The sequence below is a fragment of the Puma concolor genome, chromosome E4, assembly GCF_028749965.1.
Source record: "Puma concolor isolate L17-30 chromosome E4, mPumCon1.1.hap2, whole genome shotgun sequence".
NCBI lineage: Eukaryota > Metazoa > Chordata > Mammalia > Carnivora > Felidae > Puma > Puma concolor.
Window position 1 is genome coordinate 16125661 of NC_141683.1, and position 19334 is coordinate 16144994.

Sequence of the window (19334 nt, forward strand, 5' to 3'; positions counted from 1 at the left end):
CCACAAATTAGCCTCCCACTTTTCAATGGCTACTGATTCCTGGTAGATAGGGAACATTTGAATTAAACTTTTAAGGTGAAGGAGGAGATATCCTATCATGCCTGTGCAATATACTAAATAATCATTTTTTAAATTACTAATTGAAATTGAAAATTGAAAATTCTTGAGAATTAGAGGTGATCCATGCTTTCTTCAGCTAGGCAAAGCTATGTTTTGTTTACTATGCTATTTGTCAAAAAGATATTCTAATTTGTGCTACATATAAATTAAGAAAGCGTTATTAATGATAATACATTTGGTTTTTACTTCTGAATTTCCCCCAGGTTTATTCACCTGAAACTGACAAAATTCCTTGGTATTAATGCCATATGCTTTCTAATACCAATGTTACACTGGATGGCAATTGTGTGGCTAAATTACTAAAACAAATAACTCACTAATACTGTGATTATAGATTTTCTACACATGAACTTAATTATCTAGTTATTAATCATGACTGTGGTCAAATGAGTATCAATTTTTTATTCTCAACTTTTCTGCTACTTCCTGGGCTGAAATCAGTTCTTAGAAGTCTTTCAGCATTTTTTACCCTAATGATAACTTTTATTTCACTTTCCTTAATAGAGAATGTGAAAGTAATGGCCTATTGAGGTAAAGGGTGACCTGCATGCAATCTTGGTGTTTTAAGACTAGATCTAGTTATTAGTTGAGTAATTTATTAATCAACTTGAATTTTAGATCTGCTCCTATCGTTAAGATGATTTTGTAGCCAATCCCCTTTCGTTCTTTCATCCTTAAATGGCAAAAATTTTGTAAGCTATTCAAAGATCACTTAACTTCTTGCTTCTTGTTTTTCCAGTATAGTAGATTCAGTGGCAATGTTAGAAAGAGTCATGGTTCTAGTTCTAAAATGCAGTAGTTTATTTTCTTAACTACCTGAGTTAGTTTTTTAACTATTGTTCTTGTTGGACGCATTCAATGGAATATTTTGTGCACTCCTTATAAAGAGAATGGCTTTGACTTAGCTTGAATTTACTCACTGTTAAAATTGTTCATTAACCTTGCTAAGCACATCTATTTTTTTTTAATTTTACAAAAGTAAGATTCTTCAGGGAATTATTTTAAATGAAGTGAATGAACAATATTTTAACTAAAAATAGTATAGACTTAATCCATTAATATTTTTGTTACATATTTTAGAATATTTTTCCGATTGAAGATACACTCTACCTAAAGGGCTCAAGCAATCAGATTCTCAAGGAAAAAGAATTTAATCTATGTTGCCTGGAAACTAATTTGGATGAATACGATGGTATTCAAAATAATAGGAATACTAAGAAGTACTCTTAGGAATACTAAGAGGAATTCAAATGTCACAAGCAGGGGCTTAAATAGAGTGTCTAAATGTAGCATATCTACAAGGGAAAAGAATACAATTTGGCTGGTGGTTTGAGATTGTAACGACAACCAAAAATTCTTCTGGGCATTATGACCACCAACTTCAGGGCTTCTAATTAGTCTGACAAAGTGACAGTTCCACATTCTAGTTGAACAAATAATGTATCTAATGAAATTCAAAATCCCTATTTTTCTTTGAGCACAATGAGCTACATCATTCACAGCTTTGGGGTATTTCAAAATTAACAGAGGATGACTTCAGTCTGTCTGATGTTTCCTGGTTAACAAATTCACTGAAACTGTCTTGCAGAGTAATTTTAAGCAATACTTTAATCTTAAACCACAAAGGGAGGTGGAGTTGAAGGTATGTTGCCTTGGTCCTATGGATGCTAATGTGAAGTGGAATCCTTTGTTTCTCAAAATGGTCAATAGCAATTAGTATTCAGTGGTGTCTTTTTATTCTGGTGCCCTTGACCCACCTCTGCCACCCCTTTCTATATTACTCCTATTATAAACTGTAACTGGGGATATCCTCGCTTCTTTTCCATTCTAATTAAAGAATTCTTAGCGAACACAGGGACAATTTTTCATTTCATGAAGAACAATTACTAGAGCTAGGAGAGATCTGCCAATTGGGTTTCGTGTAACTTTTGACAAGTATTTGCACCAATTTTGACTGATGTATTCTCATACCAGTGAAATGTTGCTGAGATTTTGAATCTATCTCAGAAAGGTAGACCCAAATGAGTCAGTGAAAGACCAAAAACAAATGTACCATTCTCAGATTTTATCCAGTCGTGTACTCTAAAACAGTTTATTTTGTCACTGAGCTGAAAGGTAAATGATAGATTTTTTTTTTTTTGCAAAATTTATTTTACACACACACTTTCTTCCTGGGGCTTTTGTTCCAAATACCCCTCTACTAGATTGGTAATAACCTTGAGAAAATGTCATCATTTCTTGAGTTTGGGTCTATAATGCCTATAGCCATTGTTATGCATCTTATTTTTCTATTTTTCTCTGGAGACCTTTCTGGGAGCTTTCAGAAACAAAGGTGCCTTGACAAGTAAGAGAAAAAGAAAATCCTGATAAATGGAGAGACAGACTGAGGCAAAGAAGGACAGAAACAGTTTCTCCAAATGTCTACCTCCAAATAAACCTCCTTGAGATTTAAAAGGAATAATTTAAAAAAAAAAAAAAGAAAGAAAGAAAAAAAATACTTCAAAAATATTTTACTTCCTTTTGAACCTCCTGGCTCTGAGATTCCTCTGCTCCTCAAAGTTGTATCCAGACTCACAGCTGGTTCCTTAGACTCCTGTGGGGCAAGTGGGGAAAACACAGAGAAAGGAGGCAGCCACACTCTTCTCTGAGGAGGGGCAAGATTTTGGCTTGGCCAGGTCACTATAAAAGGCATTATTTAAGGTAACAGTAAGAAAATTAGGTTTTGTAGACAGGTTGCTGGGTTCAAACAGTAACTCAACTACTTATTATCTATATGGCCTCATGTAAGTCACATATCATGTCTGCTACGGCCCCAATAGTTGAGTTTTCCTGAGATTCACATGTTGAAGCCTAACACCCAATGTGAGGGTGTTAGGAGGTGGGAGCTTGGGAAGTCATTAGGGCATGAGGGTGGAGCCCTCATGAATAGGATTAATACCTTTACAAAAGAAGCCTTGTCCCCCTTCCACCATGTGAAAACGTAACAGGAAGACACATCCATGAATCTGCAAGTGGGCTCTCCCCAGACACCGGATTCACAAGTGCATTCATCGTGCTCTTCCCAGCATCCAGAACTGTGAGAAATAAATTTATGTTTATTACATAATGTATCCAGTTTATAATATTTTGTTATAGCAACCAAATAGACGAAAACTTCCGTCTAAGCCTCCTTTTCTTGACCCACCTCACTTTACATATAGGACTATTATCTGGATTAAATGTGATAATTTAAAGAAAAATTTTTTAATGTTTATTTATTTTTGAGACAGAGAGAGACAGAGCACAAGTGGGGGAGGAGCAGAGAGAGAGGGAGACACAGAATCCGAAGCAGGCTCCAGGCTCCTAGCTGTCAGCACAGAGCCCCATGCGGGGCTCGAACTCACAAACCGTGAGATCATGACCTGAGCTGAAGTCGGAGGCTCAACCGACTGAGCCACCCAGGCGCCCCTTAAATGTGATAATTTGTATAAAGCATTTAATTCAGTGCCTGGTATAAAATAAATACTCAAAATTGACTTTACTATTTTGGTATGTTTATCTTTACTGATGAATATCAACACATTAGCATCTTTTATGAGGCAGTTAACCGAAGTCATTAAAGTTGTCAATTTGTTAAAAACCCTTAATACAATGAAATCAAAATCTTGACCAAAACTCTGAACTTTGTTCAACTTTCATTCATTCAAAAAACATTTACTGAGTTCTTTCTAGTTGTCAGGCATACTCCTAGTTCCTGGGCTAGAAAGATTGCTGGGACAGATGTAGTGCATTTCCTCATGAAGCTGAAGGCTGTGGCTGCCATTTTGTTGTTGTTTATAATTGCATTTACTGCAAGTTCTGGATGGCCCTTGGAAATCTCCAGGAAACACTGGAATGAATCAGGGGTACTCAGAGCTCGATTTTACTTTGGGAGAGGGGAGATTGCTAATACACTAGGACAATATGTGTTTGCAAACAATGAGGTAAGACAACTATGTCAAGGTTGTTAAGGTTGCCTGTTTTAAGCACAAAGTAGTATCCTATTTATTTGATGAGCTATTATAAGGAGTCATATTTAGAATTCAGAAAAATTAATTGATTTACAGCCATTCTCTCATTTTGTAAAACTGCAAATTATTTCGTTAAATAATTAGAATCCATTGTTGACCCGGTTCCTTAAATATTCATTCCCATAAAATGAAAACATGGGAGAAAAAGAATAACCTGAAAACAATTCTTTAACTGTCAAATAGTTTTGGGGCGCCTGGGTGGCTCAGTGGGTTAAGCGTCCAACTTCAGCTTAGGTCATGATCTCAAGGTTCCTGAGTTCCAGCCTCACATCGAGCTATGTGCTGAGAGCTCAGAGCCTGGAGCCTGCTTCGGATTCTGTGTTTCCCTTTCTCTCTCTCTCTCAGCTCCTCTCCTGCTTGTGCTCTGTCTCTCTCTGTCTTTCAAAAATAAATAAACATTAAAAACTTTATGGGGCGCCTGGGTGACTCAGTCGGTTAAGCGTCTGACTTCGCTCAGGTCATGATCTCGCAGTCCGTGCGTTCGAGCCCCACATCGGGCTCTGTGCTGACAGCTCAGATTCTGGAGCCTGTTTCAGATTCTGTGTCTCCCTCTTTCTCTGACCCTCCCCTGTTCATGCTCTCTCTCTGTCTCAAGAATAAATAAATGTTTCAAAAAAATTTAAAAAAATAAATAAAAACTTAAAAAAAATAAAAATAAATGTCAAATAGTTTTATAAAATTGAAAAGTTCTTAAAATAACTTAAATATTTGTCCACTGATAACTCATCATATTCCTTTTTTTGGTTGTACCTTGGCTCTCACGCATCTCAGAAATGAATCTTGTTGACAACAATAGCTAACCTCAGCCTAGGTTTTGTAGTATAATTTTCTGATCCTTTCTCTTCATTATTTAGCCATGTTTTCTTGTGTTTTATTTTAAGTGTTTTAAAATTACTTGGGGAATTAGGTAGGTGAATAATTATAAAATCAATGAGTGGTTTTTTTCCTCTCTTTTTGGGACTCTAATGACATGAGTGTTTATTCTTAATTGACCTGTATGAGCATGGTCTATACAAAATAAATCTAAAGAGGGGTGCCTGGGTGGCTCAGTCGGTTAAGCGGCCAACTCTGGCTCAGGTCATGATCTCGCGGTCCGTGAGTTCGAGCCCCGCGTCGGGCTCTGTGCTGACAGCTCAGAGCCTGGAGCCTGTTTCAGATTCTGTGTCTCCCTCTCTCTGACCCTCCCCTGTTCATGCTCTGTCTCTCCCTGTCTCAAAAATAAATAAAACGTTAAAATTTTTTTTTTCAAAATAAATCTAAGGAAACCAAATAGCTGGAAATACTAGAGATAAACATTTGGAAGTTCATGCACATAGATGATATTTGAAGTCCTCCAACTAGATGCAATCACTAAAAATAGGGCTTCTTCTATGTGCCAGGCTCTGTGTTAGTCCCTGGATATGCAGGGATAAATTAAAAATTGTACTGGATTGTTTTCATATTTTGCACTCAACTTTTATGAAAAAAATCAAAATAAGTTATGTAAATAAATGATAAATCTATTTATCAGTTTCAGAATCCAATCCAGCCAATTCAACAGTTAATACAGTAGCCCCACCATTCCTTCCCCCCACCAAATATCTTACAAAACTAAACTGAATAATGTCAATGAGAGGAGGATTTTCTGTCTTCTTAGTATAAATTTCAGACTCCTTACCTGGCCTCTAAGACCCTCCAATAGAGCACATGCCACCTTTAATAACCTCTCTCTGAGTTTCTCCAACAGACAAGTTCTACCTCTATATCAACTTATAGGTTCTGGTCCATACTAGCTCAGCAGAATCTTATTCCTTCTAGTTTCAATACCACTTCCTTAGAGAGGCTTAGCTCTTTCAGGCAATGTCAAGCCAGCCTTTTCTAATAATCTCTTGCGGCATGACATTCTCCTCTTAAGCACTTTGTACATATTTAACCACACAGGTTTTGTATTTTTTCAGTGCCAGTCTTCCAACACTTGACAATATTTTCATGCCCATAGAGGTGGAGACTGTGGCTAGTGTGTTCTGTGCCATGTACACAACCCCCAGGACCGTGACGGGAAGGGAAGAGAGGAGGAAGCGTAGATGAATTTTTCAGGGAGGATGAAAATATTAATACAACTTTATCACACATTTCAGTCCTTCTATACTTCCAATATTTATAGCTTGGAGGCTACATAGTCAACAGGAAATAAGATCGAGTTTTGAATCAAAATACATTGTCCCAGCCTGGCAATTTGGGCGATCACAAGGGACTGTAAAAGTAATGCAATGACCACACCATTTAATTCATGGTATGTTTGTAAGATCAAATGAGAAATGTAGGTGCATTTAAACGTTAATTGTGATTATGTTTTGAAATGAAAATTCAAGAGTTTTCTTAATTAGCCAAAATATTATGTTTCATAATATTTTAACATATGCTAATGTATTTAGTTTAGTTTTCTAAGCTTTTGACAATTTCTGTGTCACCAAAGCATCTCAATAAGTTCTCCTCTTCTCAAAATTAAACTTTATCTCCATAAAATAAAACAAAATAAACTTTACCTTCAGATCATATGACTCCTAGCCTAACGTTAATTCTCCTTATATAAAGTAGGGTATGGTTAACAGCACAATCTGGATCTGAGCCAACCAAAGATATTTAACATCTCTAAATGTACATTTATCTATAAAATGAGGGAAATAATACTACTTATATCAAGAGGATACTTTAGATATTCCAAGATAATGTATGTAAAATAAATTGGGGAATGTTAATTATAAATTATGAATGAAAAATATTTTTCCAGTCTTTTTGACTAAAATGTAATGAGATCTTCAGTTTCATGGCTCATCTGTTTGATGAGGTAAAAATCAGTTACTAAGCTGATCAAAATTAAGATAGCTGGGCACTTTAAGCTCTTTAATGGGTATCATCAGAACATGCATTTTCTAAATATTGTGAATGCTTAAAGGGCTTACAAAATAGTGCAGGATCAGATCTACTTCTTTCAGAAATATGGTTGTTGTTGCAAAAAATCATTGAGAGAGAGCTCACTGCAAAGTTGTCAAGGCTGGTGAAGAAAATTAAAAACAGAAAACAAATAATAATGTACACTCCTTGTCCTCAAGTAGCTTACAATCAACCACGAACATAAAAATTTCCCAAACATACTGAATTTCTATCACGTCTACAATCTTTGCTGTGGTGTGGGCTATAAAGTGATTGGTTGGACTGTTTTAGCCACTAAATAGTAATAAACTGAGTGAGACTAATAAACTCAGTGACACTTGCCTAAAGTGTGTTCTATGGAATAACCTATGAAGGTGTTCATGATGGTGTGAATAACAGACAAGTTCAGGATCATAACAATTGCAAACATATAGTATTTACAGTGTCTACCTTATTTTATTATGTAAATAAGACATTATCTTATTTAATCCTTGCAATTCAACTCTATGAAGTTTTTATCCTTATTGTATTGATGAGAAAACTGAGGCACAGAGAGGTTAAGGTATTTGTTCAACAGCTAAATAGCAGAATCAGTATTTGAACTCAGGTCTGATGGCTCTTTACCAGTGCACAGACATTTGTTCTATGCTTTAGCTAAAACGAACTCTAAATAAAAACATTTCAAGAAGTTGGTAATAAGCCATTTAAGTTAAAAATGTTTAAAGAGCTAACTGGACTCAAATAAGAGAGTGGCAATTGCCCAAAATATTCAGGACTATCTGATGTAATAAAAAGCTTATCAAAGATTTTAAAAAGTTTTAGTTGGGCAAAATGCATTAACAAACATTTTAGAAACTAAGAAATATTAAATAGCCAGTAAACCTATATTTAATATTTTAATTATAGTCCATGTTTTGGCTTTAATTATCTAGCCCCCAGTACTCCCATGAGTATAGCCAACTGCCTTCTCCTGTTGGTGGGAATGCATATTGGTGCAGCCACTGTAGAAAACAGAATAGAGAAAAACATTAAAAATGGAAATACCATATGATCTAGCATTTCCACTACTGGCTATTTACCCACAGAAAATGAAAACGCGGGGCGCCTGGGTGGCGCAGTCGGTTAAGCGTCCGACTTCAGCCAGGTTACGATCTCGCGGTCCGGGAGTTCGAGCCCCGCGTCAGGCTCTGGGCTGATGGCTCAGAGCCTGGAGCCTGTTTCCGATTCTGTGTCTCCCTCTCTCTCTGCCCCTCCCCCGTTCATGCTCTGTCTCTCTCTGTCCCAAAAATAAATAAACGTTGGAAAAAAAAAAATTAAAAAAAAAAAAAAAAAGAAAATGAAAACGCTAATTCAAAAAGCTGTATGCACCCTAGGTTCATTGTAGGATTATTTACAATAGCAAAGATATGGAAACAACCCAAGAGTCCATCTATAGATTAGTGAATAAAGAAGATGAATGGAATATTACTCAGCCATGAAAAAGAATAAGACTTTGCCATTTGCAACAACATGGATGAACCTAGGGAGTATAATGCTAAGTGAAATAAGCATATGATTTCACCCTTAAGTGGAATTTAAGAAACAAACAAACAGAACTGGTGGTTGCCAGAGGGGAGGTGGGTCAGGGGATAGGTGAAACAGATAAAGGGAATTAAGAGGTACAAACTTCCAGTTACAAAATGAGTAATTCATCGAGATGAAAAGTACAACATAGGGAATAGAGCCGATAATATCGTAATAATGTTGCTTGCTGACAGATGATGAGTATACTTATCATGGTGAAAACTGAGTAATATACAGAATTATTAAATCATTGTATTGTATACCTGAGACTAATATAACACTGTATGTTAATGTATATATATGATACAATCAATATACATAGGTATTTCAAATCAATCAAGTTTTTGATCCATCAATATCAGCTTTGTTAATATTCCATATCTGTAAAAATATCACCTGCAATTATTTTGTAAAGTCATGTTACCAAAACATGAGTCAATAGCATAGAGTTTTCACCTAGTATTGTAAAGCAAACAAAGTTTTCAAAATAATTTATTTAACATATTTAGCTTAATCATTTAAAAATATTATGTATAGATACACTTGTATAGAAGACAGGTGAGATAATCTAGAAGAGTGTAAGAATGGATATCTCCGGGTCATGTAATTATGTATACCTGCTTTCTTTGGTTGGTAATTTTCAAATTTTCTATCATGAACATGTATTTTATACGTAAATGCATACTTTAAAAAAGGGGTCGTGTTAACTCTATAGAAACGGATTGTTAGCATTTGTTTAACATTTCTTTGATAAGCAATACTAAATTCTCAAAATTTTGTCAGTGCCCTAGGTTACATAAGACACAAAAAGTAAGATCTCTGCTTTTAAGTAATTTATATTACCATTACTTTGGTGTTATGGGGAAAAGCCACGGTTAGACTTAAATTTAAGATTCAAGTTGGTGTTGAGAGGTGAATTACAGTCTTGGAAACAACAGACACGTGAGGCTGTACGTTGCCATTCTGTTAGTCATATAGTTCAGATTGGTTGTTTGACCTTTCTAACCTCAGTTTGCACATCTGCGATATGGGGCATTGAGACAAATAAATGATAAAGTGAATGCACTATAAAGTAGTAGTTCAGATCTAACTTGATATCGCTGCTGTGTTAGTAGTCTCCAAGCAATTAATCTTTTATGCTAAAAAAGTATTCATTTTCAGGTCATTGAGGTTTTATTTGTAAATGGAAAATGTGGGGTGGAACCTAAGAATTATTGAGTCAGAGCGGAAAGATATTTTTCTGCAGAACTCACTCTCTACCAACAAGCCCATCTATCCACCCATTCATTCATCCATCCATACATTTTTGTAGGATATCTTCTGTAAAGGAAGCACTCTGCTGGACACTACAGTTATCCCCTTAAATACTTTGTTTCTTTAATAACATTCCTCTCAGATTCTGCCTGCTTGTTGCAAAATGATTGATCTTGCATTTTTACCTATCCATAAGATCATTTTGAATCAACTGTATAGCCAATCTGAGTAACATTGATGAACTCCAATATTAAGCAGGCCAGACTTAAGATTCTTAGTGAGTTTTTAGCAACATCCCTTGAGGAAAGGAAAGCTGGGAGCTTCCCTGTGATGTGCTCTGGTCAGAATGCACAGAGTGTTCAGTTTAGGTATAAGGCTCCATATTTTTGAAGATATGTTATCAAATTAGAACACTTCCAAGTCAGGTACCATGGCTAGATAATGGTTGAGGAATCCTGGAAACTGGTTGGGGGAAGCAGCAATGCGTAGCCTGAAATGGGGAACTTCAGTGGAGGAGAAGACAACCACTTAAACATGCCTGAAGTTCTGTCCCATGATGGTGGCAGAGGCTTGTTCTCAGGGGTCAGTATGACCAAGACAGGGTCCTAAAGAGTACAGTGTGAGCATGACCAGCACCCATTGCCCATGCCCGTTGCAATTTATAACTGCCGCAGCTTAATTAAGCCCTGTTAATTATTTAGAGTATGCTGTTTCACTCTCAGAGGTCCTGATGTGGACAAAAGATTATATTCACCCTAAGTGTTGTAGAAGTGATATAATTTTTTTAGTTCTGTATCAGAAGGAGCACACCAACAATAAGAAATGTCCGATAATGTCATGAGGCAACTTGCAAAACAACTATTTTCCTGTCACTGGTAATGAACACACAGAGGCCTGAATGTCACCTGTCTGGGATGTTTTAGGCAAGAATCCTGTATTTGGTGGTGGCCTTTAAGCTACCTGCACTCCACATTTAAAAATGCTCTTGTCTTATTTTTAGCACTCTACAGTCAAAAGTAAATTCCATGGCATACCTATCTATAACACTTAATTTTTCTAACTAACATGAAGACTCTGTTTTGTATTTCATTGAATTTCTGTGGGCTTTGGCTAATTTCAGAGGACTAGTGAATTCAGATAAGTAGTTCTGTATCAGGTTCCTTGTGGGGGATGAACAAGACCAGGAAAGAACTGTTAAAGGATATGACTTAGAGAAAAAAATAAACCCAATCTTTACTAAAACGAATGTACTTACTATTATAAATGGTTTGCTTTTGTGCTCACTTAAAAAATTTAATATTTATCATCTAGGATCAGTCACTTACTGTAATGTGCTGTTTTGCGGTATAGAATTCAGAGCACCAAGTCTTTATCCTGCCAGTAACCACTTTTTTTGTGTGGTTTGAGATAAAAGATGCAACCTCTCTGAGCTTCAGACTCTTTATCTATACTACAAAGAGATAACACCACAATTCTGTAGTGTAATTCTTAGGATTAGAAATAATTATGTTTAAAAAAAACAACCTGGCACAAAGTATGTGTTCAGAAAGTCAGATTTTATGAGAAACTGTTTTGCAAACATGAAATCTATTTTAATCTACTTGCCACTATTTAATGCTGCTCTATTTGTACATCCTTGTGCTCAAGGTTGACTGTCCATTTGTTAGCACATCTGCATTTTCCTCATAATTAATATCTTTTTTTAATGACATATGGTTTAGTGACTGGAAATTGAGTCTTGCCTTCTGTTTTCAATTTGTTCATGACTCAACGACTCAATGTATGTGTCTGAACTTTAATTTTCCATTCTGGAAACTAGCATTTAAAGTCCTTGCTCATGTATAGCTATTTCAGAAAATGGGAGGAAGTGTGTAATGCAAGGATTTTGAATACATGCCAGGCCGTTCGATCGTGCAGCCAGGATGCGTGTACATAAAAAGGACATGGTTTCCCTCCTGTTATGTAAACAGGGGAACCTGAATGGGGATGTCAACAATCTAACCTCTAAAGTGGGGGGAGTGGGGGGAGTGGGGGTAGTACGGGCAAGGCTGGAGCCAGATTCCAAGTGAAGCCAGGAAGAGGCATCATGTCGGCTCGGAATGAGCATGGGCAGAGTTGATGAAGTTCTAGGCCCTGGAATCAGGCTGAGAACACAATTACCTGATTTGAACAATCTCACAGTGCTCCCGTGGCAATGCCTTTTCAAGGCCTGTTCCTTTGAAAGGCAAGGTCCTGTACACATTTGGATGCGAGTTTCCGACTTCTGAAACTCTGGAAGCACTAATACGTCTTCTATGCTATTTACACATTCTGTGTTATAATATTTGAGTCATGTCTTATCTCTCTACTAAATATAAAGTAGATGGTCTAACCCCCCGTTTCTCTCTACCTGCCCTTTCCCCTCCCCCAGCAAAGAATCTTGTGCAGAGTGGCATTTGATGTATATTTTTTTAATGTTTATTTATTTTGACAGAGAGAGAGAGAGAGAGAGAGAGAGAGAGAGAGGCAGCAATCAAGGGAGGGGCAGAGAGAGAGGGAGAGAGACAATCTTAAGCAGACTCCACACTGTCAGCGCAGAGCCCAGCGTGGAGTTCGATCTCACAAGCCGTGAGATTATGACCTGACCCGAAACCAAGAGTTGGACACAACCAACTGAGCCGCCCAGGTGCCCCTGATATATTTTATTATAGATTTGAGTTTAATACAAAACATAGATTTCTTCTATATTTTAATGCAGTATTTTATTCCAGTATTTTAAATGCACACACATATACCCAAAAACACACTGTAACAAGTTAGTAGCTGTCCTGAGAAATTGGTGCATATGAGAAGTATATCGAATTCATTTTCTCCCCAAAAGTTTCCTCTTCTGACCACTGCAACCTTGGTAGTCACCAGTCACATGGAAAAAAGAAAAAAGCTTCTGTTTTTGCTTTTTAGAGCTCCCCTCAGAGATCTATAAATTTGTAAGAAGCAAAAGTTTAGGGAATGCTGTTTGTTTTGGGGGTTTTTTTAGACAGAGAAGAATCCACAAGTGCACATCATTTAAAAGTTTAATAAAATCATACATTTAAAAGATTATAGCATCTAGACTCATCCAACCCATGATTTAATTTATGGCTTAATGTGTTGTATTCATTTTGCCTTCCAAAAACGGTTAAATTTGAAATTTTATTAAAAAACTCCCTTCCTTTGAATTTATAGATTGGGGTAGCTGTTTTATCCACTTGCCGTGTAGAATTAGTATTTACTGGACAAGATGTGTTGATTCAGGAGGTTGTCTGTGGAGTGCTTGCCCCGTGAGGGTCATATTAAACTGGAGAGAAGCTTTTTGAGCAACATAGCATCTTGGAGACAATATATCAAGCTGATAGATACACGGCTCTTGTGTTAAGGAACCAGAGGTGGAATTATGGCTATAGTTCCCAGTTATTGCTTTGGTGCTAAGGAGCCTCTACGGAATAGGTCTAGGATAAAAGGGGTTAACTAAAGGGGAAGGAAAGGTTTCCAGAATTCAGTGTTTCCAGAAGCAGACAAAATGAATAGTTGTATGTAAATAATATAAGATGATCACTCTGTTTGGAAATATTTTGCAATTTTATACAAGCAGAGTATGACCAATTTAATGGGGTGCTTTTTTTGATGTTAACACTCAGAAAAGAACCCAGGATACTATATTACTATTAGGGAGCCTAGTTTGGGGCAATTCTCCCTTCTTAAAGCATGGTAATGCAGTTTTTAACACATGAATGGATTTTTGTGTATTTATTTAAAGCTCTATTTTTTTCATGTCCATGACTTATCCAAACTGTTTTTTTTTTTTTTTCCGAATTTGGGTTGTTGATGATATTACATTCCTTGACACAGAAAAATTAGATAAGAAAACAGTCAAATTAGGGACATAACTATATGTGCTACATTATACACAATTTTGTACTTTACTTATCGCCCATGCTCTTTCAATGTATGTTCGTTTATTATGAATCAGTTAAAAAAACATATAGCAAATAAGAGATAATCAGTGTTAAACCTATTTGTGTTCACAGATAAATTATCAGGTAGTAAGTCTTTACTAACAGTGGATAATGGGATACGAGGCCCTGGACAACAGTTCTACTGCATTTCCTAGGCTACTAACTGAGGGAGCAATTTTATACCATTTCATTTCTCTGTTTTGTTTTTGTTTTAGTGTTTATTTTTTTGAGAGAGAGAGAGAGAGAGAGAGAGAGAGAGAGAGCAAGCAGGTGAGGGGCAAAGAAAAAGGGAGAGAGAGAATTCTAAGTAGGCTCTGCACTGTCAGTGCAGAGCCCTATGTGGAACATGATCCCATGAAACCATGAAATCATGACCGGAGAGCCAAAACCAAGAGTCAGATGCTCAACTGACTGAGCCACCCAGGCGCCTCTCGTTTCATCTCTCTTAAAGCATATGATTCCCTCTCACACATTAGCACTGAGTTGATGCCTTTGCTTTTATTTTGCTCACTGAGAAAATGGAGTCCATCAGGAGAGATCCTTGGTGTTTTTCCATCAATAAATCTACCTCTCTCTCTGAATTGCCTGTCCCTGCATTCGCTTCTGCACAATGGGTGTACCATTCCTGCTCTATTCAACAGCCATTGTGCCCTAGCTTATCTCTCTGTCTCTCCCAACACAAGGAATTTGCTCTGGCCATTACTCTTCCTTCTGCTACATCATTTCCCCAAATATCTTCTGGATCTTTCTAGTAAGTGTGTATACACTTTAGCATCTCCCAGTTTTTAGAACACCTTCCTTAATTACATAAGCTTCTTTAAATGCTGCCCTATTTTCTACTCCCCTTTAGAACAAAATCCCTCAGAAGAGTTGCCTGTACTCACTATTTCCTCCTTCTCTGCCCTGTCATTGTCTCCTCAACCATCTCCAGTCATGCTGCCACACCCATCACTGCACACATCTATTCTTGGCAAGGTCACCAAACACCTCCAGTGTTGGCCAAATGCAAAATATAATTCTCAGTCTCATGCCTTAAACTGTCAGCATGTTTCGCAGAGTTGATCAGTCCTTTTTGATATGCTTTCTTTACTTGACTTGCAGGCTACACCTTCTCTAAGTTGTCTTCCCTCACTGACCACTCCTTTATGCCTCCTTTGTGGTAGAACCTTCCTCCTGACCTCAAAATGTTGGGGGACCTCATGGCTCAGTTCACAGACCTCTTCTGCACTCACTCTACCTACATTCACCTCCTAGGTTATTTCATCAAATCTCAGCTGTTACATACCACACGCCTTCATCCACAACTCTTATCCAAACTCATACCTCCCACTTCTTCCTTGATGTCCCCACTAGAGATGAATTTGTGCCTTTCCCATGTAACATGGACGAAACAGAACTGATCCCCGCCCCATAACTGATTTCTCCCCTCAGCGTTCCTCAGATCAGTAATGGCACCACCATTCACCTGGACAGTTAGGCTAAACACACTGACATCATCTTTCACTCCCTTATTTTCTCTTAGCAAAATACCATCCATACCCACTTGGTCAGCAGAATATATCACCACCTCTGCTGCTGTCACTGGAATCCATGCTATTGTCATCTTTTACCTGGATTGCTATAATAGGTGATTCCCTTGTCTACCCTCACCCCCCCCCATTAGCATAGAGTAGTCTTTATAGGTTCCAAATTATGTCGTGTCCTGTATTAAAACCCTGCAATGGCCTACAAATCCATTTCAAATGAAACCCAAAGTCTTTAGTATGATTTTCAAAGCCTAGAACTAGAAGGCATCTGGAGGGATCTAGACCCTGCCTGTCCCTCCAAACTCTTTTCCTTTCCCTCTCCTTGGCCTATTTCCAGACACTTTGGTGTCTCCACTGTGCCTTAAACACAACTAGTACTTTCCCCTCTCACTGCCGTTGTGCTTACTGCCCTCTGTGGATGGGTTGCCCTTCATTCCAGACATTTTCATGGTCACTGAGGTCTCTGCTCAAATGTCACCTAATGACATGTTCTTCCTATGGCTTTCCTATCCAATCTGAATTGTTACTTAACAATAAAATGGCACACTCCCTTTCATTTTCTCTTCCCTTACCCTGCTTTATTTTTCTCTTGAGCTTATCTACCCGGTGTGATCTTAGGTACCCATTTGCTTAATGCTTGCTCCCTCTGTTTACATGTAAGTTCCATAGGGTCAAGGGCCATATCTGTTTTACTCGGTGTTATTCCCCCTCCACACAAAGAATACTTTGCACAGAGTAGAGGCTCAATAAATGCTTATTGAATAAATTAGTGGATTATCGATGAACTCGACCCTTACAACAGATTGATGAATCACATCATGTAATTCGTCTTTTCCCATCACTGGCCATTCATTAGCTTCCTAGTTCACAGGCAGGTTCTCCTGAGGGGGAAAGTATATAAAATCACACACTAAATAAGGTTGTGTATAAAAAGAAGTTGAAAATGAACGCTGTTGGGTATTTTAATTATTGTAATCCCTTCCCCTTCCTCACCAATGGCTTCTAGTAATCCTTGGCAATTAGAAACTTACATTACAGGACACTTGGAAAGTTCAGTTGTTCAAACATTCGACTCTTGATCTCAGCTCAGGTCATAATCTCACAGTTCATGGGTTCGAGCCCCGCATCAGGCTCTGTGTCGATGGTGCAGAACCTACTTGGCATTCTGTCTCTCCTTCTCTCTGCCCTTCCGCTGTTTGTGCCTGTGCTCTCTCTCTCTCTCCCTCCCTCAAAAAGAAATAAACTTTTTAAAAAAGAAGCTTATATTAAAATTAGGATGTTCCTGAAAACTTACAGTATCTTAGCACCTAAATTATGCTAAAGAAAGTTCAGATCAGTCCGATGTCATCATCATCATCATCATCATCACCACAAAAACAACAACTAACTAATCATTACCAGGACCCAAAACAAGGTGCTTTATTTACATCACTTCTGATCTTCGCAACAATCCTGCAAAGGAAAACTGTCCCCATCCCAAAGGTAAGAAACATACGCTGAGAGCCATTAGGTGATTCTTGATTCTCCTGAAGTCACAGAGCTTTGCTTCTGACTAGCTTTGGAACAAATTTTTATATGATAGTTTCATTCAAGTTATACCTGTTGGAAAAATTAATTTAGTAATCAGACTCATCTTGTCATTTTTTTTAAGTCGAATGGACTTTAGTTTCCTTCATTCCTGTTAGACCTCGTAGAACTATTCAAATAGAATTCCCTGATAGATTATATCAAGCAGACAGGCTGAATTCAGGAAAAATTTGCCAGAGATTCAACCAGACTAGGAAAAGCAACATGTATGCTTCAACTCACCACGTATTTGAATAAGGGCAACTGACTGTATAAAGCACATTGGGAAGGAACTTCAGTTTTTATGTTTTCGTTAAGTGAGAATTACACCTGCAATGTGCTATTTTCAGCCAACCGTGTGTACTTAATATTGTAGAAAATACAATTTTAATAAACCATCCTCAAAACACCAAAAAAAAAAAAAAAAGAAAGAAAGAAAGCCAGTTGTGATCATGAGTAGAAGCGGGATTAAGTGGCAATGGGTGATAATCGATGAGAGAAAGAAAAGATCTGGACTCCTTGACTGTTTGATTGCTTGATTGCTGAGGAAAGAGTTAATTTAAAAAGTTACTTTAATATTTGGTTCACTAAGTTCCCTACATGTTTTCAATTAGATAAACAGAAGTACAGGTGGGGATGTGCTGCATGTTCATTTGTCTTGCTGTTTGGGGGCTGGCTTTTCAGGTTGAAATACTAACGTAATTGTGTTGAAATGAACAATAAGGAAGTACAGTAGTTCAGGAATGAAAATGTTAAATTAAATGGACCATGTTTAACATTGTTGTTGATCCTGAGGAACAGTTTTTCCAGTATATGGAGCATTTCGATTCCATCCAACATATGTTCTCCACAGTTTTCTCTGCTCTAATTCATCTGTGTTTTTCGACAGCTCCAGATGGCGTGTTGCCTCCGAGGCTTTCATCTGCCACTCCAACCAGTCTTCAGGTTGTCTGGTCTACACCAGCTCGTAACAACGCTCCCGGCTCTCCCAGATACCAACTCCAGATGAGGCCCGGCCACTCCACCCATGGATATCTAGAGTGAGCCTGTTACTTTGTCTATCCTCCTAACTGTCACCTGGATTATATGTTATGGACATAACTTACTTTACCTTAATTTGTGAATAGGTCAGTTCTCATTCGCAACAAATAAAGGCCACCTTTTAAAAGTTCAAATAAAAGACAAGCAATTCCTTAGGACATAATTATTTGCTCAGCAAAATTATCTATTTTCCATTTATATAGCATTAATATAGGATTTCTTCACCTTTAACTTTTCATGGGCATAGGTATTGCATAAAGCAGACATACACCTGAACTAAAAAAAGAAATGCTATCTGAACTGTAGATACAAAATTATAATACTTAGTCTACAAATTCCACATGGCAATCAGCCTCAATAGTAGACTAGAATTTTCTCAATACCACTAGAATTTACATCTCATATAAATGCAATATTACAAGCCCTCAGCCAAGTGGCTCCTTATTTTAAGAGAGATCTCCTGTGACAACAGAAAATTGCAGTACTTGCCTGGAATTTGACATTCTCTGAAAATTCCTTGCAGTAAGATTTTACTTGTTTTTATTTCTTTGAATGTCTAAAGCTTCCTAATTAACATTTCTTTCCTATGTAGGTTATTTTCCAATCCTTCTGCATCGTTAAGCTATGAAGTGAGAGATCTCCAACCGTACACAGAATATGAGTTTCGCTTGGTTGCCTCCAATGGATTTGGCAGTGCGCATAGTTCCTGGATTCTGTTCGTGACCACAGAGGACAGTAAGTGGTCTGAACAATACACAGCCAAATGTCGTCTACATTAGGGACTATTAAATGTCTTCAGTTTTTCCAAAACAGAGAAGTAAGCCTCCCCTGTTTTCTTGACATTTAGTGACAATAATCTTTTCTAGGCCAAGGATAGTCAGACTTCCAGAAAGAAGAAAAATGGGGGCTTGGGGGATTTTGAGGGTGAGGCCTTCAGAAGAAAAATTACTACAGGAAGAAGGAATTCGCAATAAATTATGGCATGGCCCCATTCTATCCTTCAGGGTACATCTAGGTGTCCTACAAGAGGAAAGTTATCATCTTCCACTCAAAGTACTCTGCTTTGGAGGAATCCTGACAGGCAGAAGAACATGAAATAGGGGTCTTGCTTCATGAAGATGCTTAACGTGTCATTATACCTTTTCCTGGAAACAGATCCCATTATACTTTTAGTCACACCTGAAAGACAGACTTCAGAATAGAGAAATATAATCTGATAACAATGGTTCTTCACTATTACGAAGACTAGATTGGGATTGCCTTATACAATCAATTAAGAGGCTTTCGAGTCTGTCACGAAAGAGTTATGTTCTCATATATAGGTTTTT

General features: G+C 37.5%; 1 protein-coding gene across 3 annotated transcripts in view; it reads left to right on the forward strand.

Annotated features, from left to right (window-relative positions):
• The window catches only part of USH2A (usherin), a 734839-nt gene that overhangs the window by 456990 nt on the left and 258515 nt on the right, over positions 1 to 19334 (forward strand). For all 3 annotated transcript variants that reach the window (XM_025927811.2, XM_086694483.1, XM_086694484.1), the window contains exons 39-40: positions 17855 to 18005; positions 18599 to 18741. In XM_025927811.2, the coding sequence (XP_025783596.2) occupies positions 17855 to 18005; positions 18599 to 18741 (294 nt within the window). The remainder of the gene's footprint in view (positions 1 to 17854; positions 18006 to 18598; positions 18742 to 19334) is intronic.